The sequence below is a fragment of the Camelus dromedarius genome, chromosome 1 (genome assembly GCF_036321535.1).
Source record: "Camelus dromedarius isolate mCamDro1 chromosome 1, mCamDro1.pat, whole genome shotgun sequence".
NCBI classification, from domain to species: Eukaryota; Metazoa; Chordata; class Mammalia; order Artiodactyla; family Camelidae; genus Camelus; species Camelus dromedarius.
Genome location: NC_087436.1, coordinates 83,245,241 through 83,269,755, shown reverse-complemented (window position 1 = coordinate 83,269,755; position 24,515 = coordinate 83,245,241). Strand labels below are relative to the sequence as shown.

Below are 24,515 nucleotides of genomic sequence, written 5' to 3'. Positions count from 1 at the left end.
ACTTGACCTCAACTGGCATCATTTTTATAGTCATAAGCTATATTAAGCATAATGGAAATAAACATAAAGAAATCATAAATGTTAAGATTTTCAAAAAACAGAAAAACCAAAGCACGCATAAAGCACTTACTGGCTTGGCTGCTGATTCCATGAGAAGGCAGCCTCCCACCTGATGACACCAATCCCTCCTCAAGATAATTCTCTCATAACCCATCTCTGCTCCTTTAATTACTCGCTCTCTTCCTTCCTGCCTTCCTTCCTGGAATCCTTCACATCAGTTTACAAATGTGTTAATAAGCCCTCCCTTATTCTTACAAGAAAAAAAAAAATCTCAACACTATTGTTTCCAATACAGACAATACTGGCTTCCTCTCCTCTAACACCAACTTCCAAACCCTTTTCTCTACTTATAAATGCTTCTCTCCATGGGGACCAGGAGCCTTGGACTCCCCACTTCCAGGGACTTTTTCTCATGCCCCATCTCCTTGATTTCACCAACTCATTTTCCACTGCTGGTCACCTCCTCTTTCCTCACTCTCTTCCCCCTGCCTTCTCTCATGAAGCACTGTTGAGGTTTTTGTTTCTCTCTTCTTTCTCGTGCTGCTTTAGTAACAGAAATCCCTGCAGCTCTGTGCCCGCACTGCTGTCCTCTCTCTGCTCTCTCCACGAATGCTCATTTTTTCTTTAAATTTCATTCATCACGTGCACAGGTTTAACCCTCCTATCCATTCTGTCTTCTCTCCTGACTGACACACGCTCATTCCAAAGGCCTGCTCAGCATTTCCATCTGGAATATTCCGACAGCACTCCCGAAAGCTCTTTTTACTGGGTTATTTGGATTGAAAGCCTCTTCTACTTTGCAGAGATGCAAGTTTCAAACCTCAGTGAGTTATTTAAAATCTTTATCATAAGACCAAGCGTCAAACCCTTACCCTGCCCCTTCATTTGGGCAAGCTCTTTAATCTCACAAAGCCTCAGTTTTCCCACAAGATCATCAGAAAGATTAAATGGGATAACACAGGTAAAATGCTTCACATAGTCTAGAAAATGGTAACTGCTTATCAAATGTTACCTACATTTTTTAAATGAATGAATGAAATATAAAAGTGGAACTAAAATAACTGAGTGGACTGGCTGGCTGACAAAGGTTAGAATCACTTAATGAGTTCGTAAGATTTTTAAATTATGTGCAAAAATATGTGGAAATGCCAACTCTAACTGTAAACCTCAGTGCAACATACTTTTAGCTTTAGTCAAGTCAATCATTCTTTAATCTGAACAGGACAAGTGATAAACTAATGCTTCCCATAACACACTCTAATAAATATTATCAGGAAAATCTTTACTGGTCTTGATTAAGTGCAAAGTCTAGAGCCTGAAAGCTGGGCTCTGATACTTATCAGTTGTGTCACCCTGGGATAAGAAACCTAACAGTTCTGTACCTCAGTTTCCCCATCTGTAAAAAGAGGTAAAAACAGAACCTTCTACAGTGTGGTTGAAAGAGTTATACAAGTAGGTGTAAAACATTTACTACAGTTCCTGGCGCAAGGAAGGCATTCATTAGGTCCTCCAGTCAGTACTGTTATTCTGTGTCAAATATCCATTAGTAAGACAGCTTAGACAGTAATTAAACCAAAGACCATTAATGAATGTTCAGGACATGGGGATTATCTACAATTATACCCTCAAAACACTACATAGTCAGTAAGTTCTTTCTTCGACAAAGCAATCTGGGTTCCGGCACGAGAGCAGAAACAAACCCTCAGTTCTCCTCTGTGTCATCCACATGTCACTGGAACCCTTAAAAGGTAGTGATCAGCCAGGCCTCAGGAGGGACTGGACCTCAGGGCTAGTGGTGGGCGAGCTACCTGACCAGGCTGGGGGAACACAACCGTTTCACCTGCTCCTCCTTAGTCAGCGTGTACCGAGTGCCTCCAGCTCTCACCTGGAATTCACAGGCACCTGGGGAATTAGGGGATCTCCAACATGGACACCCCAGCAGAAAACGGAGCCAATTCCCCTCTGTAAGGCCCACTGTTACATTCTTTTACGTTTTCCTTCTCCCAGCAGCCAAAATGTTAAGTGGGAATTGTACTTTACCAGTAACTCCCTCCTCAGATCTTCATTCTCGAACTGATTTAGCTGATTCAAAGCATCCTCAATCAAGTGATTCCTTCTGACTGTTAGGTTAAAGGTGGGCAGCAAGGCCAGTGGGGACCCTTCTCGTCCCATAATGCCAGCCAACCTCATACACATGCGTAATTTCTTCTCCTGGGAAAAGAGAAACATTTCACTTCATTTCACCATTTGCTCTAAGTAGAAATTTACAAAGTGGAAAAACTGGTTCAGTTTATTTTAAGCACACGTCACAAACATTTATGCAAAGGGCCCTATATACACCACTGGAGATACGCTATATATTCAATATCCCCCACCCCGCCACCTCCCAGCAAACAGAGGAAACACGGGACCTGGGGAATGAAAAGCTCTGTGGAGCCAACTTGGGTGAGCAGGATGGTGACCAACTGCAGACCCCACTGGACCACTTTATCCCGTAGACACAACTACAACCACTTCAGTCATCATCAATCACTATGTTCATCAGTGGCCTTGAGACTATTAGTGAACAATGAAGCAGAGCCTGACACTAACACGCTCATCAGGAAGAGAAGCCGAGAAGTTTAGAAAAGCAGCCGAGTGCAGGGAAGTGCAGAAGGAGAGGCCTCTCTAAAGATATTCTTTGCTAGGAGGAAAACCCAGACAAGAGATTTCAGGGGACAGATAATCTAGGAAGTTAATATAAGAGAGAGACACACGCAAACTGTCCATCTGAAAACAAATGGCAATTTGGGATCATTTGTATCTCTTAGCAAAATAAGGAGCAATCAAATTCTGCAAAATAATTACTGGAAGCTTGTTTAAAATCAGGAGAGAATAGTTACAAGAGTTGAAGCAAGATAGAGTTCTTCTATCTTTTTTCCTTCCATTGTCCTTTGTTAAATATTTCATTAATGGTCATACTTAGAAATCATCAATTTCCTATTTTGTTTTATTATGGTAACTGCACTATGTGAAAATGTCTACTTTTATTACATCTATTTGAATATTATCCGTGCATATCTACATGAAAAGAGAGTGAAGTGATAACAAGAGCTAACACTGTTGGGCACTTACTTTGTATGAGGCACTGTTCCAAGTGCTTTACTTATGTAACAAATTTAATCCTTACAACAATGTGTTGAGGTCCATTTCCTGAGGCATTTTTAACTGTACAACCTTAAGTTCAAAACCACTTTGCAGGATAAGCTGACAAACAGAACTAACTCAGATGCTGACAGTAAGCACACCCAAAAGGAAACACTTTTTACGAACATTTATTGTGGCACCATCACAGAGTACCAGCCATTTATTTGGGTCTGAGTTTCAAGAATCTTCTGTCACCTCTATTCCCACTACTATGTTTTCCCACTAGATTGGACCTCCTTAAATACTGGTGCTAATTCCAACAAGCCCAGGTCTGCTGTTCCTCTCTGAGCACCATTCACAAGACTACAGGCACCAACCTCAAGGGAAAAGCCCTACAACCAGGCCAGCTGCCCAAGCTCTGCCCTTTGCTACTGAAGCCCAAGTACGCCTCAAGGCCAACCCAAATTATGACAGTCGCTCTTACCTTCTTCATTAGAGTACGAGTTCCATGAAGGTTATGACCATTGGTTTCACCAGTGGGTGGCTCCCTTAATACCCGCCAAATACTATACCCTGAAAAAGGTCCTTGTCATTTGACTTGCTAATGAAGACAAAATAGAGCATGCATACCTGTATTTTTAAAAGCGAGTCTGCATACAGTAGTTTAATTTTCGACAGAATGTTAAAGATAAATGGAAAATGACTGAATATGACAGGAGACTGGATGTCTACTGAAGTGTCCTAAAAATGGAAATGACAACAGTTCTGATAAATGAAAGGACAGAGAAATCTTAACGCCTTACCTCTTAGCCTCAAATCCCTGATGGTTTAAGGTCTTAGTACCTATAGCCAAGGCAACCCAAAATGCTGGTCAGCAGTACTGATACACATAAAATTCTAAGAAAATGTTTTCTGTGTATCAATGAATGGTATATAAACAGTATGTTCAGTGCTCATTTAATTCAGCCATTAATTATAAACTCTGGACACATTCCCAAAGAGCCTGCTCTGTTGCCACCTGCACTTGTGAAATGTGAGTTAGTTCAGATGCATTTGGTCAACAGGGAATGGAATCATTAGTAGATAGCTGGTTAGCTCATATGTGATTTTTGTCAGGCAAACGTTGATGTGCTAGGAGGAGAATTACAACCTTCAGAGAAAAGAAATTTTAAAATCTCAGGTTAGCTGCTGAACTGGCATCAACAGCCCTTTAGCTTTATTTTAAGAAAATAAAAGTACTTACATCCAGGCAACCCTCCCCAAAGCTACAGCCTCCCTTATACTGCTGGCTCCTGGTGAGTCACCCTGCCTCCTATGCCCACCTGTAGAGCGGAGCTCCACTCCCAGCTGTATTTCTCAGGATCACCCATCACTGCTTAGAGCTCGGACAGATGGCTACCCTTCGGTTTTTGTGCGTTTTTCATCTCCTCGTGGCACTCTCCACGGGCTGCTTGCCTGGTTGGTCCAAGCTATCCCTCCCAGTGGCAACCACTTTTCTTTCAATGCTCTGGCTACAAAACTGCACAGGTTTTGAGGGGTCTCTCCTGCTTTTCTCATAAGCCCTGCTATTTCTATTGGGCAATTCTGCAGACTGCAAAAATTGGGAGGAACTCTCGTGCAAAGTTATAGCACAAATGCCTACATTTTTTCTTTTTTTTAAACTGAAGTATAGTTGATTTACAATGTCATAAATGCTGTGTTAACTCGCTGATGGTCAATACCCCCTTTAGATAAATCATACTTACTGAGTTCATTTTCCAAGATGACCTTTTACATGCGTCTGCATAAAAATCAAGCCAGTGCGTGAGTTCATTTACTTTGAAGATATTTTCAGGCAATTGATATTTAGTCTGGTTTACCTTAAATAAAATAGGACCTGTGAGAAAGTTCTATATATAAAGACAATTTTGCTTAATGGCTATAAGACTATCAGAATAAATAGCAAATTAAATACACTTTTAATGACCAGAATTAATAAGTTCTATCCAATTTCTCCACCACCAAAGCCCCAAACTTTCAGAAACATAGAGAATACCTAAGATTTAATAGTAGAAATTGATGGTATGATGATAAACTTCTAGTTACTTTTAATTCCTAGAGAAGTTTTAAAGAAACTTAAGTCCAAAGAAAATTAACAGTGTACTATGAATCCAAACTACTCTGGGGCCCGGTATTTCATGCCGTGTTCTTCAGAGCTTAACAATGTACCATTTATAGATGTTTCCCCAGCAAGGCACATTTGGAACATTCCCCCGCTAAACTGTGGGGGAATTTCCCAGCCTTCCATCCCCAGGATGAGCAGGGCTTTTATGACATGCATGGAATGAACACCCTGGCACCATGCTAATCATCGGTCAGTGAAGACACTGATAAAGATACTGGATGCTCTGGACATGAGTAACCATCAGTATCTGGCCTGGTGGGCACAGTTCTGGCCTAAATGACTCATTCTCTGGAGGTCTTCTGAAGACCCCTCTTGGCTGTGTAAGACCATTCATCTGGAATATTCTTTCTGACTCTGGCCCAGACCCCAATGATCCAGGCCTCATAGGACTGCATGGGGAAGCTGTTTCACTCCTCTGACTATGGTCCTCTGGACCCTGCTGATCTCAGCCCTGAACTGCAAACAAACTCAGTATCCCCAGAGTCATTAAGAAAGAGGGCACTTCATCTTCATGTATTCTTCTTGAAATGGGGGGGACCTTGACAAATATTCTAACTTCGCCTATTAGAGTCAAAGGACAAAACAGGACCCCTTCAAGATTTCTTCTGTCGCTGGTTCAGTATTTCTAGGAATTCTCTTCATAAGTGGCAAGCTCATTACAATACACTTTCCCTGAGTTCTTCAGTAAATTTCTCAATTTTTCAATACCTGAATTATTTTTTGATTAATCTGTCATTTTTGTACAAAACGTTTAAAGATAGCCAAGAGCAGGCGTCACTTTTTAGCAGTAGGTCAGACTTTTTTTTTAAGAAGTATGATGGATCAGGCACTTTGATTTACTGAAAACAACCATAAACATGGGATACACTGTAAACCAACATTTTTTGGTGCAATACTGATTTTGTAAGTAGATATTTAATAACTAAGTTAAAAGTTAAATAGTTAAAAACTAAGTAAAAGTGGCCTTGAGAGTATTTGCCAAACCTGGTGAACTTGAACTTCCGTTTCCAATAGCTGGGGCTTTCAGGAAAGGAGACAAAGCTCAGTTTCTGCTCAAGTAAGGGAACCTCACCTCGTCAATTTGGGACCCAAAAGGGCTAAACCATCAGAGCAAAACTAGAAATGAACAAGCTGTTTCCTTCACTCCTGCATCAACCTGTCTCCACCTTGACTCCAAGACCCTGAGGCAAACTGTACTTACAATGGTGCTGAGTTGGGAAAAAAATGTCGCCTACAGGATAATTACAAAAGTGCTCTCCGGAAAATTCACACTCCAGATTCATACCACCTGGAGATCTAAAAAGCTTCAAGCCAAAGTTTTAATCTTTCAATTAAATGCTAATCTTTAAATTAAAGACTAATTTAATAGTACCAAACTGGTGATGTCTCCCAGGAGCCTGGCAGAAGCAATGCTCCCTAAAGAGACCCAGCCCTGAAAGAATTCCAAAAGATATAAGTTCCAAGGAAAATGAGCAGCACACAAGCACTCACACACACACGCAAACACATGCAGAGTCACAAAACATATGATAATGAAGGAGCAGTGAGCAAGAGTCAGCAGAAACAAGACAGCAGAAACAAAAGACAGCAAAAACGGACCAGCAAAGCCTTCCTGCCCTGTGTCTATGATGTAAAGGTCCTTGCTCTGGCCTTCCTCCAGCCAACCCCCTTCCCAAAAGGGGTCTGCAGGGTCAAGGAGACCTGTCTACATGCAGCCCACACATCCCCTTCGAGACTGAGCTCCAGAACCCAAAACCTGGAAATCCCTACCCAGATGTCTCCAAGTCAGCTCCAGGACCTGCACAGGCCTCTCCGGCCACTGGCTCTCTGGGGAGCGGCCGTGTCATAGGTGAGCGCACCCCAAGGCTCCAAGATTGGCTAAGGGGCGGCTGTTGCAGGAGGTGGGGACAGAAAAAAGACACATGGACCGAGGTGCCCACAACTGAGCACGTGACGCCCCTGGTGTAGGATAAAACCAAGGCAGGAAAAGAAGGGCAGTGCAGCTGAGCCTCAGCATTCAGTGCAGGACTCTGTAAAGACTCAAGATTTCTAAATTCAAACCTGGCCTCCCTTGTCATTAGGAAGGTTTATTTGTCAAGGTGGAAGGATAGCATATTTCATTTCATTCAACAGGCTGTCAGCTAGATTTCTAACCTTTAGACATGCAGTTTATGGGCCTCTGTTTGTACTCTTCCTCTGGTCCTGGCTATCATCTGTTAGAAGACTATCTAGGGCAGCTTCTGGGGCCAAATCAGGCCCTCTGCTTATTTGTAAAGTCTTACTGGACACAGCCACGCCCATTCATTTTCATGTACTACCCCGAGTGCAACAGCTGCACTTGGTGGCAGAAACCATGTGCCTCACAAAGCCTAAAATATTTACCATCTGGTCCTTTCCAAAAAGAAGCCCTGCTGATCCCTGATTTAGGGTGGTAATTTAAAACCTTAAAGGGAAAAAAAGGTTTAAAACAAAACACATGGAGTAAAGATTATAAAGGAATGGACTGACAAATTCATATTAAAATTAAGAACGTGAGTTCATCAAAAAATACCAAGACAAGCTACAGACTGGGACTTGATATTTGCAACACATACAACTGACAAAGGACTAGTATTCGAAATAAAAAGAACTCCTATAATTGATTAAAAAAAAGCTGAATACATTTAAAATGGGCAAAAGGACAGGCATTTTACAGAAGAGGAAATAAACACTACAATTACAAACATGAAAATATGCTCTAATGCATTAGAACCAGGGAAATACAAATAAAATCATAATTTGGCACCATTTCAATATGGTACCAAAAATATTTTCCAAATTTTAAAGTCAGAGATGGAGCAGTAGAATTCTTATCATCTCTTGGAGAGGATTTCAACTGGTCCAACCACTTTGGAAGACAGTTAGTCACTACCAATAAAGAACAACACAGGCATATCCTCCAACCCATCAGTCCTAAAATTAGGTGTGGGAATTGAAAACTAACTCTTGACATGTGAACACCAAGAGGTATGTACAAAAATGCTGACAGCAGCATGTTTTCTCATAGAGGAAGCCTCCCCTAAAAAAGAATCGCAAACAGCACATACTGTACATCCATCAGTACTGGAATGGATAACTGTGGTAGATTCACACTGTGGACTAGGACACAAACGTGAAAACAAAATAAACACAGGCATAAGTATTAATCTGGATGAATCTATAACAACAAAATGTTGTGTAAGCAGCATGTATTCCATTCATATTATATTTTGAAAACAGCAAAATTAAACAGCATAGTACCTAGAGACATATAAAGTCATAAAATAATAGAGAAGAGCAAGGAAATGATTCATCCAAAATCCAGGACCCAGCAACCTCCTGAAGGTGAGGGGACACAATCTGTGAGAGGACGTTTTCTTTTTAACGTGGGTGCTAATTACACTGATACTTGTTTTACCACTTTTCTTTAAGCCATACATAGCTACTATACACAATCCTTTATATGCATGACTTACTTCACAAAAACCACAATTTTAAAAATAGTGATATAAACTTAATGTTTTATAAGCGTCTGCTTAAGATTCAAGCCAGGTGAAATCAAGGAAAATAAAAATATATGGGTTTCTAAAAGAACCCTTACCCTGTGCAGCTTTTTTAACATTTCTAGCAGAGCTTTAATGTGACAGTTATTCTCAGCACTTTCATTCCAATAATGCAGTTGAGCAACGATGGCGTTTTTAAACATCTGGACCAGTGTGATGAAAGTAGATTCTTGCAGAGAAGCCCAATATTCCTCTGAGGGATACAAAGGTAAACAACTGTTAGCATGTAATGTCTCTTGGATTCTTAAACGTAAAAAGTGGTCAATATTTTCTAAAACTGATAGAATATTTTCATATATATCACAGTTAAAAAGGCATATTTATAATAAAAATTTCAGTGAATACAACTGCAATTAAAAGTTTAGAATTTAATGTCCTTGAAAAAATTCCTTAACAGTAATAGAACCACAAACTTGGTCTAATTAATTCGTGGAGGGGAAAACAGACAAAATTAGTCACTTTCTTTGCCTGGATGAAATAGCATACAGTATTAAAAGCCAGATTAAGAACTACTTGTGATTACATGACTCTTTTTCTGCACTCCCACCATGAGTTTCTAACTCTTAAAAACCGTATTTTCAACTCTTAAAAACTGTATTTCTGAGGGAGGGTATAGCTCAGTGGTAGAGCACATGTTCAGCATACACAAGGTCCTGGGTTCAACCCCCGGTATCTCCATCAGAAAAACAAAAAGAAAAAAAATTTATAAACCATATTTCAGCATTGTTAAATAACAAAAACTACTTTAAACTGGCTTTTTATCACTTAACACTGTTATCTAAACTTAATAAAACGTAAGAAAGAATGGACTTCCTTGGGCTGAATATGCTATTTGTGTAAAAAAAAAAAAAAAAAACTCTCATTAAAATCTAATCAAGCCTCTAGACCCATCTTCCAGTGTTGGAAATACCTGGAAAAGGGGAAACAGACAGACAAATCTAGATGTGGGACACTGTACAGGACAACTGACCTGGGCTCTTTTTTTTTTTTTAAAAAAGAAGGTTGTAATATACTTTTGAAGACAAGTGCAGAAATTTGAATATGACCTAGATAATAGGTAATATTTCTGAATTATGGCTAATTTCATTAGATGTGATAACGTCAATGGAATGCATGCAGAATTATTATGGGTGAAATGTCATGATGTCTCCAACTCACTTTCAAATAATTCAGCCAAAATAAAACCTGTACTATCTGTAATCTGTACAGAGAGAGGAAGTACACACACGTAACAGCAATGTTAGCTGCTGCTGACTCTCAGGCAGAGAATGTCTGAGATCCACTGTACTTGTCTTTCAACGTCTGTACATGAAGTTTTTCCTAATGAAAAGCAGGGGACAAAGGACCTCATGACCAAGCCCCACATGTATCATTTCAAGAACACTAAAGAGGTACTAGCACAGTCTACCTTGGATGACCACAGTAACCATTACAGCATGTTCAGAATATGCTAGAATATGAACTACAAAGCATGAATGTGTTTGCAATTATCTACCTAAGTTTTGCCATAACTTTATTTGGCCTGCGTTTCCATTGAGGACATTCATGTATATTCAAATGTAAATCATCAGTCTTACCCAGAACCCTTGATGACTGACCACTCATTTTACAAACAGCCTCAGCAAACGGAACCACCAGGCTCTCCCAGTTGTTATAATCATGCATCACGGGACATTCTGGGAGAAGGAAGAAAACTGCTAAAGCTTCTTGGTGTGGAGAATGAAATGGAAGACTTTTGATCAGATTTTCCCTGAGACACGTGGTTATCTGTGGTCAAAAAGGATCAGGGAAAAGACACTCAAAACACAGCAGGAACTGGGTGCAACTTACTGTAATAAAATGAAGCATAGAACCTGGACTTTCATTCCACCCATGAAATTGGAACAGCCATTTATAGTTTTTCTAAAACCCATGTTTACAGCCCATCCTACCCAGCCTCCCAAATACCTAAGGTGTAGGTATGTGACAAGTATTTTCCCATCTAATTATTGGGGTCCATGAAGGAAATCAAGAAATCACATGTGCAAGATTCTGTTGGATGAACAACAGATTCAGAACTAAAAGCAGACCTCCCAATAATATTACACATTCTACCCTCCAATTCCACTTTCACACCCCAATTTTTAAAGAGGAAAAATGTGTCAGAACCCAAAAAAGCACAATATAAAAACCAAAACCAAACAAAAAGCAACAATGAAAACTAACATGGTCTCCTATTATCTTCTCACAGAATCAGCTGTCTCGTCACAGACTCTCTCCACCAAACCCTAGTGTCCAGCCCTTCCACTCTCCTTATAGTTTCCCCAATTCAAAATGCAAGTGTTCACGAAAAAAAATTCAAATGGAATTCTGAATTTGTATTTGTTACGTGGGCTCAGATAACTAATAATTTGCCTAAAAGCCCACTGAGATAAACTAGTGTTTACACAGCACATCTTATTTGTCAGACACTGTGCTAAGTAAATCACATATATTAGGTCACTTATCCTTAACAGAGATGGTATTGTTAACCCAAATTTATAAATGAGAACTCTGCACGTCAGAGAAATTAATGAACTCAGGGTCACAGAGCTGAGTGAGACTCTCTCCTGGGTCTTTCTGACTCCAAAGCTCAAACTCAATCACTAAATTATGAGATACTAGTTAAAATTCTTGTTATTTGTTTTTATATCAGAACATTATGTTGGGCTGCCACTACAAGGCTCAGTCTTCAGAGTTATGCATACCTGACAACTCCACCAGAACCCATCCCAATGGCAGACACCCCTCCTTCCCCTTTGCTCTTCTTCATCCACATCCCCTCACCTCCCCACCCTTCAGAACCACTGCAGTTCTCTCCAGCCAGTTACCCTGCGTCACATCCTGGGCCCTGGTGCACACCTCCATTACTGCCTGGAATGTCCTTCCCTGGAGGCACCTGGTAAACTCCCACTTGCCCTGGGCACCTTGTTTTGAGTACTCTTAAGTGGAGCTGACCACTCCCTACCCTAGTAATGACTACATTTATTCACCCCCCAAAAATTTATTTTGACCCACTAGGTTCTAAGCTAGGCTCTAGGGGAGACAGCGGAGTGTGAAACACACCCAGTCTTCACGCTGACACCCGCACGGAGGTACCTGCCTCCCTTACCAAACCATGAGCCTCTAAGGACCGGGAGCCTGCCTCTCTCCTGCTTCATCAGGAGTCTCATCTCGGGGTCCTACACACAGCAAGGATTCGGACGCTTGCTGAATAAATGAAGGAATGCCCGAAGTCCGTGAATCCATATCACAGACATCTCAAAATAGAAAGAAACATTACAGGTCTTCTGATCCAACTACCCCGTCTGAAACAACGGGGGACTGCTCTACAATTATGTCACTTGCACCTTATATGACACTGCTCTGGCACCACCAAGGTACAATCAGCCCTAGTGATGAACTGGTCCAACCTCTTCCTTCACGGATGCAGAAATGGCCTTCTGTTTTTGGTGATCTTTCCACTGAGTGCTGCAGAGCCCTGATAAAGGTGTATAATTAGGGATCCACTTTACCTCTGACTCCTAATTGGGCAGTGGTTCTGCCAAAGTTAACATAACTAAACTTTCCAACTTCCCTTGAGAGAAAAGAGTGTGTGTAAGAGAGAGAAGTTGCAGCTGAGATACAGATGCTGCCTGTGACAGACAGAGTAAGAGGGCAGTGGGGGCAGGTGAGGGCGCCGAGAGCAGGGAGAGAGCGAGCGTGAGAGGAGAGGGAGAGAGAGGGAGACCCAGAAGCAGAAGGGAAGACCAAATGATGAGGGAGGGGGAGAGGGGGCAGGGGAGGGAAGAGAAGTGAAGGAGAGAGAAAAAAAGAACCAGAGCAAGACCTAGAAACAGACTGAGAGGATAACATGGAAAGTATCATCCCCCAGACCAATCAGTACAGTAGAACAGGAAAATAAATTAATAAAGGCTGCATCAGAAAGGGCTGCATTAACAAAGGAAGCATGTCTGAGGCATCTCCAAGTGGGAAGCCCAAAGACGGTAGTAACAGTGCTGAAACAAAGAAGCAACAATCCCAGAATGAAGACCGTTCTGGAAGCCACAGAAAAGGAGTGCGATGCAGCAAATCACAGGGAAGAATCCAGCAGCCCTTGGTGAGGGGGACATTCACATCAGAAAAAGTGTTCTCATTTCTACACTTATATTAAAATAATTGCAAATAAAATGTTCTTATCCTAGTGGACCAGTCTCAACAAATGTTTTCATCACCTTCCTAAAGCCGAGTTGGAAACACTCCTTCCAGGAGCGTGCACACACGTGTATGCGTGTGCGTGTACAGATGAGCTCTGTAGACTGCTTGTAGCCCACGTGCCAACCATACCAACTACTCCACCCTAAGTGGGCAAGCCCTGAATGCTATCGGAGCTTAACTGAACCTGGATACGCCACAGGGTCTCAGAGAATCTCTCAAAACACAGTATTTCTTCTGAAATTTTGAGTTCTTATAAAAATGTTTCAATGTATTTTCCTTTTCTAAATAACAATCCAGGGAATACCACCGTGTTAGTAATCCAGTCCTTTTGGGTTAACTTCTTAAAGATGTTTCTTGCTATATTTAAGTCCAAATGAATAGACACCATTTCTCCAGCTATTCTGTGGAAGGAAGATAAATGAAAACGAGATGAATAAGTAAATGAAAAAGGATACTTCAAAATTAAATATTTTATTAGATTATCTATCCAGATGAAAAGTTTTTTCTAAAGCTTACTTCATCTTAAAAAAATTATTTTTCTCAGCTTTACAATAACTAAAAAAATTTGGCTGAATATGAAAACAATTGAAAATGTAGCTGACAACATATGATTATTTCTAAAATGTCAAAAAATATCAAGGCTTCATTAACAATATGTTTGCTATCTGACTTTAACTCACATGTTGTCTTAACTTAAATGAGTAATCAATAAATATTTATTTTCCAATGAAAAAAAGGTAAGTTTTTCTCGCTTCTGAAAAAAATGATCATTTCTCCCAGTTACACGAACTATATAAGCGGGGACCAAAAAAGGGGTTTCAGAGCAGTAAATTCTTAGTATTCCAATAAAAAAATTACTAATGAAATATCTAAGTATCTTAAGCCAAGAATCATATCTATACTATACTGAATATACTGTCTAAAAATAGACACATTATTCGTAAAATAATACATATATTCAGTGTCTAGAAGTAGAAAAATTCTTTTAAATAAATATTATATCAATATTTAGGAAAAGAAGTACAAAACCATTCTTTCATAATAGTTAAAAATTCAAAGAAACCTTAGTATCTTACAATAAGGAAATAATCAAATTAAGGTACATCCTTCCCATGGAATACCACGCAGCCATTAAAATAATGTTACAGGAAAATACTGAACAATATGGAAATTGAATAAAATGGAAAATGGGCAAATATATTAAGTGTAAAGCCATGTATAAAACAATATAACCCCATTTTTGTAAAAGAACACATTTGCATAGAAAAATATACATATATATACATGCTAGCTATTACACTTAAGTGGTGAATTCTGGCTGATTTTCATTTTCTTTTTGTTTCATATCTGTATTTTTGATATTTTCTACAGCAAGCATATGTGTGCTTTTGTTAAAAAAAAGTAATTTTTAAAAACAGATAAAGACATAGATAATTATTTTACCATCAAACCTTTTTTTTTAAACATTTTTTTTAAAATTGGGATATAACTGACATATAACATAATCTAGTTTCAGGTGTGTACAACATAACGCATTGATGTATGTATAGTATATATTGTGAAATGATCGCCACACAGTTATAAGTTTTTTTTCCTTGTGATGAGAACTTTTAAGATCTATTCTCTTAGCAACTTTCAAATATACAATATAGTATTATTAACCACGGTCACCATGCTATCTATACATAGTGTTTTTAACAGAATTTTAACTTTACTATATATATTACCTTTCCCTTAAAAAACTTCCAGTCAGACACGCAGTAGATGAAAATATCTCTCTGATTTCCCTAGATCAGGAATAAAATGGTGGTTAAAACAAATCAGAGTATGACTCCTTACAGCAGGAAACAGGATAATAAAACATCTTATAATTGTCATTCAAAATTCTTCCTCTATCTCTGATTTATTTGCATATTGCCATGGGCATCTGAAAGTCTATTTCATTTGCTAAATATCAAAATTTCAGAGGCAAACATGGGGAATAAAAAGATATGTACTCAGAGAAACCACAGGGAAAGAAAAGAAAGAAGGCTTGACCGAGGGTCAGTGTTTTCTTGGACAAATAAAACATTCCCAACCCACCTGGCTTTCCAAGCCCTATTTATTTCTATTCCACTTAGGTGGAAATAAAAAAAATTATCAGAAACAAAACGGAGGGAGGTACACTCAGGGCCACCTTAGAAGTACCTGCATCAATAGTTCTCTATCATTTGTGCTCTGCAAGTTATGATGCAGGCATTTCTTATAACCACATTCCAGAAATAGAAAGTGATACCTAAAAATGTCTCTAAAAGGAAAGACCTGTAAAAATGAGAATAACCTTTACAGGTGGTAGGAATTCTCTCATTTAGAGCAAGGTTGCCCAAGCTGTCCACCTGTAAATATTAGCTCAACAAACAAGAAGTTCCAAAATCAAACAGGGCTGGAAAACTGTAGGCTCTATTTCCTGCTCAAAGTCACAATTACGCAAACACATCAAAGGCCCAGAGAAGTCCTGCAGTAAAGAAAGCTGCCCTCATGGAGCTTACATGCTAGTTGTGACGGTTAATTGTATGTGTCAACTTGGCCAGTCCGTGGTACCTAGAGATTTGATCAACCATCAATCTAGATGTTGCTGTGAAGGTGTTTTTTAGATGAGATTAACATTTAAATCAGTAGACTCTGAGCAAAGCAGATTATTCTCCATAACGCGGGTGAGCCTCATCCAATCAGTTGAAGGCCTTAAGAGAAAAAGTCTAAGGTCTCCAGAGAAAGAGGGAATTCTGCCTCCAGACTGCCTTGGGACTCAAGCTGCAATATCAACTCTTCTCTGGGTCTCCAGCCTGCTGTCCTGCCTTACAGATTTTGTACTCACTGCCAGCCCCTACCACTGCATGAGCAATTCCTTAAAATCTCATTCTCTCTCTCTCTACACACACACACACACACACACAACTGATTCTGTTTCTCTGGAGATCTCTAACTAATGGACCACTAAAATCTTGCATCTCTGCAGTGTGCAGAACCAGCTAGGGAAACAATGCTCTAGAGAGCTATATGAGCAGACCGTCAGACACATGGAGTGTACCTTTTTGTATTTTGCCACCGTTTAGTCCCCACATCAGCAATCCATCTCTTCACAGTGCCTTCATTCAAGGTAGGAATTTTCCTCCTCAGATTAACATAGGAATTCTAAACAAAAAAGTAAAATATAGTAATTTAGACACAACAGAAATAGGTATCCAACTTTCAGGCACCTTCTAAGGAGAGTGATACTCACAAGTTGGATAATATAGCTCTGGAAAATCATGAAGGAAGATTCTACCAAGGTGCAATCAATCATTTGCCTGGTTGCCAATTTCTTGCCCAAGGAGGCTTAGATTCAAAGTAAATTTCTCTGAATGCCCCAATACTCACTTTATACAGGTATAATCAGATTAAACCGAACATGAGACAGCTTTGAGTGGGAAGATTCTAAAAGGACTGGGTACAGAAGTAGGAGGAATTCAGTTTGCCTTGGTGAAGTAGGATGAGGAGGTTATGTACTGTTTATTCAAAAGCCTATGAATCTTGCGTCTGTTTTTAGTACTAGCTGCAAAGTCACTTCAGAATGCCAACCTACTGGCTCACTAGAACCCTGACCAAAATGCCATTGGCAAGGAGCCTCCCAAAAGGTAAGCAGAGTCTAAGGAAATCACACTTATCTGACACACACTGAGGGCAAATCTGCTGACTTTTATGAGTAGTTATGTACGTAGTTTAGACAACAAAGGGTCAAGAATGTCTAGCCATCCCCCAGAAGTCAGCCTAGTAACCTGATGATTTTGAAATTCACCAAATCTAGATTCTGGAACCTTCTGTTTTGCTTAAAATACATTATGAAATTTCTAAAGATCTATTTTTACCTCTTTTTCCATCCAAAGCAAAATGCTTTGATTCCCTCCAGCAATCATTATTAACTCCTTTTCTGAGGTGCGGCTTTCTGAAAGGGATTTACAAAAAATAAGAGTTTAGAAACTCATTTGGCACAAATATATACACCCAATCTAAATAATTTCAGATGCTTCTTAAATTTAGTCCTTTTATCTTTCTGACAAAGACTCAGTTCACATCCATAAAGCAGAAATATGTATCTACTTTAGGGTGAAGTCTAGTTGGTAAACAGGTGATTTGTAAGGTTGACATGTGGTATCAGTTTAATACACATAATTAATATAAATGCTTATCTATATAAAACACAGTCAAACAAGTATTTGACTAGTTAACTCTTCCCTGGTTTAATTCAGCTCCTGTTACTAAAAACCCTATTCTACAACTCAAGATTTAATCAATGACTATTGGCTGTGAAGAATGTAAGTACTTCAAAAGTCCATGTAAGTGGTTATAAGAAACCAAATATAATATATGAACTGCTTAAGGAAATAACCCTACTATTCATTTCTCCAAAAGAACTGAGAGTTTGATACTCCGGGTTACCACTAAGCTTTCAGAAACAAGCAATCACAGTGCTCAGAGGCACTTGAATAGTGGAATGTTTCACAGCCAAGAGCTCAAGTTACACAGGGCACAGTTCAAATCGAGCCAAAGCACCAGGCAGGGGCTAATCCCGAACTCTCCAGGTCTCTGTACCCTCCAGTAAAACAGGACTGAGAGCACACACTTCCCAGAACTGTTTAAGGACAGGTGAGACAACACACGCAAGTACGCAGCACAGTTCCGGTGCCCGGCGTACGGCAGCTGCTCGGCACGCGGAGGGGTCTGTATCGCCGTGGGATTAACAGGGTCCCTCGCACGCTGGAACCAGAGGCTGCAAGGGCCCCTGGACCCACACAGTCTGTTTTATATTGTATCATTTTAAGTCCACATTAATCTTACTCTGAAGGGCTAAGAGAAAACGAATGGTCATTTTGACTTAAGGAATCAGATTGAATATTTTCAAGTTGTTTACAAGTACAAAAATGAGCCAATGCCTAGAAAAACTCCCTCCGTAGTCATACATCTTTCTTCTTGCACATTACACACTTGGAAAAATCAGTTTCTCAACAAAGGTATTTATGCCAAATCCTGTGCTCCTACAGGATTTACCAAATTTGAGCTCTTCATTTGATGACAATTTCATGGGAAGTGGTATCAGCTGATTGTGTGTCCCACCGTTTCCCAGTTGTCCTTCTTTTCCAGAACCAAAAGAAAAGACCTTCCCCAAATCAGAAACAAAGGCAAGTGTGTGCCGCCTGTTAAATAAAAGCACATACAGTCAATTCTCAATGATCCACAGTGATGAGAGCACGCAGCTACATAGGTAACGGCAGAAATTAGGAGACCCAGTGAGTAAAACTAATTCACCAACTCCCAGTGGGTGAAATTAGCCACCTGGAAACTAAGAAATCACTATGTGTGGCTGAGACAATTTGGGAACCCTTAAGTCCTCTCAAGACCACCATGCTGCACCTTGGCAAATGATGTTCCCTTTGTCAGAACAAACACCTCCTCTTGTCTTCGACTCCTTTTTTAAGCCTTGGCTTGAGTCACCACCTCCTACAAGCCATCTCTGAGTCCATCCTCTCCCCATCCTAGAAGATGGAATTAGGTGATCCTCTCTGAACCCACACTCTATTTCCCAAAGACGTTTATCTTACTGATTTGCCTGATGGCTGCTCCCACTACACAGATGTGTAAGTGAAGAATTTGGCCTCACTCAGAGGTCTGGCAAACTTTGTCCTCAGTTCCTGGGAGGTAATGTCTAAACTCTTAGAATTTCCCAAGGGACAGAAGTGTCTTTGTTATTCACTGTAGGCCAATAAGGCCACACCTAATAGTTTACCCAGGGGGTCATGGAAGGCCCCTCCAGCTGTACATAAGCCCAACCTCTGGGCAGATGAGGCTGGAGACTGAGTTCAACCATATGGGCAATGACTCAATCAATCACAAGGAAGCAATGAAACCCCAGTAACGATCCTGGACTTGGGTGAGCTTCCCTGTTTGGCAGTACTCTTCACAGCCATGTATCAGGCTGGGAGGAGGTGACAATGTCCATGGGTTGAACAGGAGAGGACACCAGAATCTCCTCATATGGACTCCTTCTAGTCTCTGTCCAATGCATCTTTTCCTTTGAATGGTTCTACTTTATGTCCTCTTCTTACAATAAAAATGACCATCAGTATAATAGCTTCCAGTGAGTTTTGTGTCTTTCCAGTGAATGCTCCTCTCTTAGCAGGGGTACTGCCCTGGTTTGCATTAAGACATCCCTAAAGTGATGGCTCCTCCTGTAACACATGCAACTCAGAGGAATGTGTGTTATGATGAATCCAAAGTGGTGACAATGTTCCTTTGATTAATGCAGAGATACTGAATGCAGGGAATCATACCATCCCAATAAGCTAGTCTACCTTAAGAATATCTATTTATGTAATTTTACTCCAAGATCTTAAGAGAATATGCCTATAGACTGAAAGTACATACACCAGTTTTTTATTGTAAAGGTTTGTAAACAAACAAATGAACCCAACATTCAGATACAGTATGAATTTGCTTGTGTTCAGTCAGGAGAAAATTACCCAAAAGAGGAATAAATTTATTTGTGTGACTATTTCTTAACCACACCCAGACCCATCATCCCACTGGTGAGAAGTGGGCTGATGTTCAAAGAAGAAAACTGTTAAGTAAATCAAAGTGTTTGAGCGAATTTTTTTACTTTTGTTTTAAAAACAAGACCTGTGAAAATCAAACTTTAAAAAACATTCTATTCAAACCACCACTGACTTTGTCTTATACTGTGACCACTCTGAAAGAATCATGGAAAGTTGGCCCTGGAGGGGTGTGTGAGAAAGAGTGATTACATCACTGAACAATCCTTTCTAATACGTCTGTCTATTTTTTCCCCAATAAGTGATAACTTATTTTTCTTAAAGACAAAATGCATCTGAACCGTTACAAAGGTATTTCACTAAAGGAGCAAAAGAAAGTAAACATATCTGCTCATAAAAAAAAAATCAATGAAAACAAATATATATACTAAAATAAAGATTTATTATGATTATCTAATAATGTAAATTAAGCATCTTTACCTATCTAAAAATGTTCGATACTTTTATCTCAATCAAAGAAACTGATCGAAATTTTATTAAACTACCTATCTAAATTTATTGTATATATTTCATCAATTTTCACTGACAGTTTGCAACTTACCTTCCACATGCTATCTGGGTCACTCTATTCCCAACGAGCCCAGTCACCAAACAGGGTTTTAACTCATTCTGTGTTGAATTGTGACCGAGTTGCCCATATTTTCCAGCACCGAAAGTGAACACCAGCCCATCCTAAAGAAAGGGAACTTCATATCAGATTCTAGAGAAACAGGACACAGAAGTAACATTCACCAATGCAAAGGTATCTGTGAATAATTAATAAAAGCACCGTCAAAAGCAAAGACCTCCAATTACCAGGAGGCCAGTGCTGCATGTAGGAAGTGGCAACCCTTCCTCCCTGGGAAACACTAACTGCCCACATCTCCATGTTCCAGTGCTTTCCCCACCACAAGGCATCCTTCCGGAATTACAGTCAATGGGACAAGGGTACACGCACCTTCGTGAGCAGGGCACTGTGAGAGCCGCCACAAGCGAGAAATTCAATTGTCTGATTGTCCAGTGCTTCAATGAGGGCAGGATAATCTTTATCTGTGCAAGGGAAGGAGAGTTCACGTGACCAAAGGAAATGCCGAACTTCACACCGGAGTCCTGCCACTGATAAGTACCTGGGCGACCTCCTCTCAGCCCAGCACCGCAGCCCCCAGCACACTCTGACGAGGAAGGCTCTACCCTGTCCGTTATGTTTAAGTCTCCAAGTGGAGGTAGAGCCACACTGGGGCCTCACCAATAAAAGTGTCAAGCCACTTCCCAGAGCCCATTCTTCTCTTTTTAACCTGACTTAATTAGCTTTCCCTGCAGTATTTCTGGTTATTTCCAGTTCCCACAGAGAATCACCCTTTTCGTGAACATAAAGATTCTTTGTTTCTTTCAAATTCTCAACTACAGGGTCCTTGACCAACACTACCTTTTTTTCTTTCATGATTATTTTCTTGTCCAAGCACTTAAGAGATTCAGCAAAAATAAGTTCAAGTGTCTTTTAGTCCTTTTCCTCCTTCGAATACTGTTCTAACACTGACTTACAGGTTCTCCTGAGTAACTAGCATTGGGCCACGTAACTAGCATTGGGCCATGTCAGGCAGAAACGCAGAGTTTGATCAGAAACCCAGGAGGTAATGTGTACATCACCACACCTGAAAACTCTATTAATAAAGTGGGAGCATCAGAAACATTGCCACCTGCTTTGTGGAGGTAGCTCAATAATGCGAATTACTTGTTTTTTCGTGTGTGTGTACAGATATAAGTCATGCCTTATAGAATAAAGTTAGAATAGATGAGTTTTTAAATAGACTTTTAGTATCCTTTTGTCATGACATAATTTTATTAACAGACATTTAAGTGCACAGGTACCTTGACGGTCATTTCATCCAAACTCATCACAAAAAAAGAAAGTAAGACCTAGAGAAAAGTGCAGTGACTCGGGTAGGCCCTGCAGTTAGTTAACTTTGGAGTGGGAATCAGACCCCAGGCATTCCGACCCCCAGTCCAACGCTCTCTCCTTTCTCCCACTCGGCCCTGACACGTGTCTCAATTACAGCCATGACCCCCACATCGTGCATGTCTTTGAGACCAATTCTGCCCTGAAAACAGAGGGATAACCAGGAAGAACAGTGCAAATGAGACTGGGGATCTGAACCATTTTTGATAGGGAGGTCTGGGTTAAATCCATCTCTTATCTAACAAATACACGTGTTGATAATATAAATTTGAAAATGTTTCCATACTGTCGGTGTGGCCCAGGCCCAGCTGTCCAAAATCATTTCTTCCCCATGAGTAAACGTTTCCGGACATGGATAAGGCCAGGCTGTGGGCTTCTCCCGCAGAAATCTGAACCAAGGGGACTCCCGACAGGTGCTCCACAATCTGCGGTGTGGGGGTTGAGGTACATTCACTTCCAACTCCTAGCTGGCCGTGTAAGTTCTGGCCCCAAGCATAAAGCTCACCACCTTGACATAAACAAAGAAAATGCTGTCTTAGTAAGTTTAAAATGCAGCAGACATCACCCTAGGACATTATATATGCTATCCATGCTATACCATCACAATCTCTTCCATTCAAACTGACAGGACTTCTCAGATCTCCTGTGTCTCAGTCAGAAAAACTAGGAGAACCTTCCCTTTAGCAGTAACAGTTACACTTCCTTACCACCTACTCAAAGGGTAGTGCTATGAACTGAATGTGTGTCCCCCCAAAACTCCTATGTTGAACTCCTAACCCTCAGTGTGATGGTATTAGGAGGTGGGGCCTTTGGGAGGTGACGAGGATTAGATGGGGTCAGGAGGGTGGAGCCTTCGTGAATGGGATTAATGCTCTTATAAAAGGGACCCCAGAGAGCTCTCGCTGGACTTCTCCATCTGTAAGACTGGCCCTCACTAGACACTGAATCTGCTGGAACCCTGAACTGGAATTCCACTTTCAGAACTGTGAGAAATAAATGTCTGCTGTTTAAGCCACACAGTCTATTTTTGTTCCAGCAGCCAAATGAACAAAGACAGATAGAAAAAAGCTATCTGAACATATTATAATAAAATTCAAGAAATACTTATTTTTAAAAATCCACAGGATGGGCCTATGAAAGACAGTAACATTCTACATTTGGGAAAATAAGACCTAAAACTACTGTTTTCTTTTTCTCCCCTGCCAAGTGCCTGAAGATGCTAAATAAACAATTTAAAAATACACTTGAAACAGGGGGATGAGTATAGCACATGGTAGAACGCATACTTAGCACACATGAGATCCTAGGTTCAATCCCCAGTACCTCCATCAAAAAAATAAATAAACCTAATTACCCCCAAAAAAAACCCTCCCCCTGCCAAAAAAAAAAAAAATTGAAACGACAGCACAGTATCTTGAAAAAGTCAGCATCATCTTCCATTTAATTGAATATATGAAACATAAGAAAAGTTCTCAGATGTTATCTAACAGAGAGGGTAGTATCTACTGGAGTCTGAAAAAGCCTATCAGAAAATTAACAATTACTGAGCACCGCTTTGCAAGATTCTGTGCAGGACCTGGTGGGAGGCAGAGATTTTCCTTCAAACATAATTATCTCGTGCCTACCAGCCACCAAGAATTTAATGATGAGCAGGATCAGTTCCCTTTCTTGCTTTCCCAACTTTCATTCTCCCTAGACTGTGATTTACTGATAATAAACCCTGAACAACCCCTTCCCCCCACATCACTAGATCCTGGGCTTCTTGAAGGCAGAGTGTGTCTATTTCACCTTCACAACCTGGGCATGGGAGATACTCAAAATGAAATATCTGTTCACAAATGGGTGAAGGCAAACAACCAGTTTTTTCCAAGTTTACACACTCAGACCTTAACAGGGCCTTCAATACAGGTCAAATACTTGATGATTTACTTCACTTGAACCCCAGCTTCCATTCAGTTTATGTTTATATCTGTGCTATATATTTTAAAAAAAAAATTCCTGGACCCTGAATTCCCTTCTAGCACCTTCCTGTCTTAGTCCTCCATGGTCAAGTTTCTTCAGGAAATAATCCACATTCACCACTTCCCTTTTCCACCATTACAGTGTCTGATAAGACATAAGAAGTAACAAAGGGCTGGGGAGAATCCCCGAATGCAAAAAGTAATGTTAAAGCACGTCAGGGGCAAGCGAACTGGCCATAAAAGCAGACCCGAGGGACTGTGAGCTCCACCATGGAGCCGGAAGAGCACTAGGAAAAGGGAAAGAAGTGTGGAAAAGGACCCTTCTGGTCCTGACTCCACAGAGGATGATTTTGATTATTCTGAATATTTTCATTGTTTCCTGTTTGAAAAATAAAACACATGGAACTGTCGAAATAAATCTCCAGGCTCAAGGTGGAGCCGTCCCGGCCGTGTCAGCAAACCGCCCTCTGATGCTCCCGCTGACCAAAACGCAGCACAGACCCAGTCTGCAAGACCCGAACACCAAGGCCACCCTGGGCTCTACTTCTTCATTCCTTGATCTTTCTAAATAAGGTCAGATATGCCACCTCAGCCGATCATGCCCTGCTGATGAAGCTTCTAATACTCTGTGAAACTCACCCTCGCCCAAAACCCCTCAGGAAGAATCCTCCACTGCTTGTGAGCATAGTACACTCTCAAGCCGTGGGTCGCTCTCCCTTAAATAAAGTACTAAATTGTTTTCATTTTGTCATTAGACAGAACAAAATGTAGGCATAGGAATTATGGAGACCTGCAGGTTTTCTAGGTCCGAGAAATATCTCTAATTTTGTGTCTCTTTTAGAAGTGCTC

The 24,515-nt window shown here is 40.4% G+C and overlaps 1 protein-coding gene across 2 annotated transcripts in view; it reads right to left on the bottom strand.

The window, feature by feature from the left end:
- The window catches only part of HERC5 (HECT and RLD domain containing E3 ubiquitin protein ligase 5), a 37,869-nt gene that overhangs the window by 9,766 nt on the left and 3,588 nt on the right, over positions 1–24,515 (bottom strand). Inside the window, exons 4-16 of one of the 2 annotated variants that reach the window (XM_031433767.2) lie at positions 21,992–22,213; positions 20,707–20,798; positions 20,311–20,441; positions 18,211–18,356; positions 17,031–17,107; positions 16,214–16,317; positions 14,874–14,933; positions 13,454–13,547; positions 10,509–10,698; positions 8,970–9,124; positions 4,932–5,045; positions 3,817–3,927; positions 2,101–2,271 (exon numbers count right to left, since the gene is read on the bottom strand). In XM_031433767.2, the coding sequence (XP_031289627.1) occupies positions 2,101–2,271; positions 3,817–3,927; positions 4,932–5,045; positions 8,970–9,124; positions 10,509–10,698; positions 13,454–13,547; positions 14,874–14,933; positions 16,214–16,317; positions 17,031–17,107; positions 18,211–18,356; positions 20,311–20,441; positions 20,707–20,798; positions 21,992–22,213 (1,667 nt within the window). The remainder of the gene's footprint in view (positions 1–2,100; positions 2,272–3,816; positions 3,928–4,931; positions 5,046–8,969; positions 9,125–10,508; positions 10,699–13,453; positions 13,548–14,873; positions 14,934–16,213; positions 16,318–17,030; positions 17,108–18,210; positions 18,357–20,310; positions 20,442–20,706; positions 20,799–21,991; positions 22,214–24,515) is intronic. The other variant, XM_031433769.2, reaches the window with a different exon arrangement.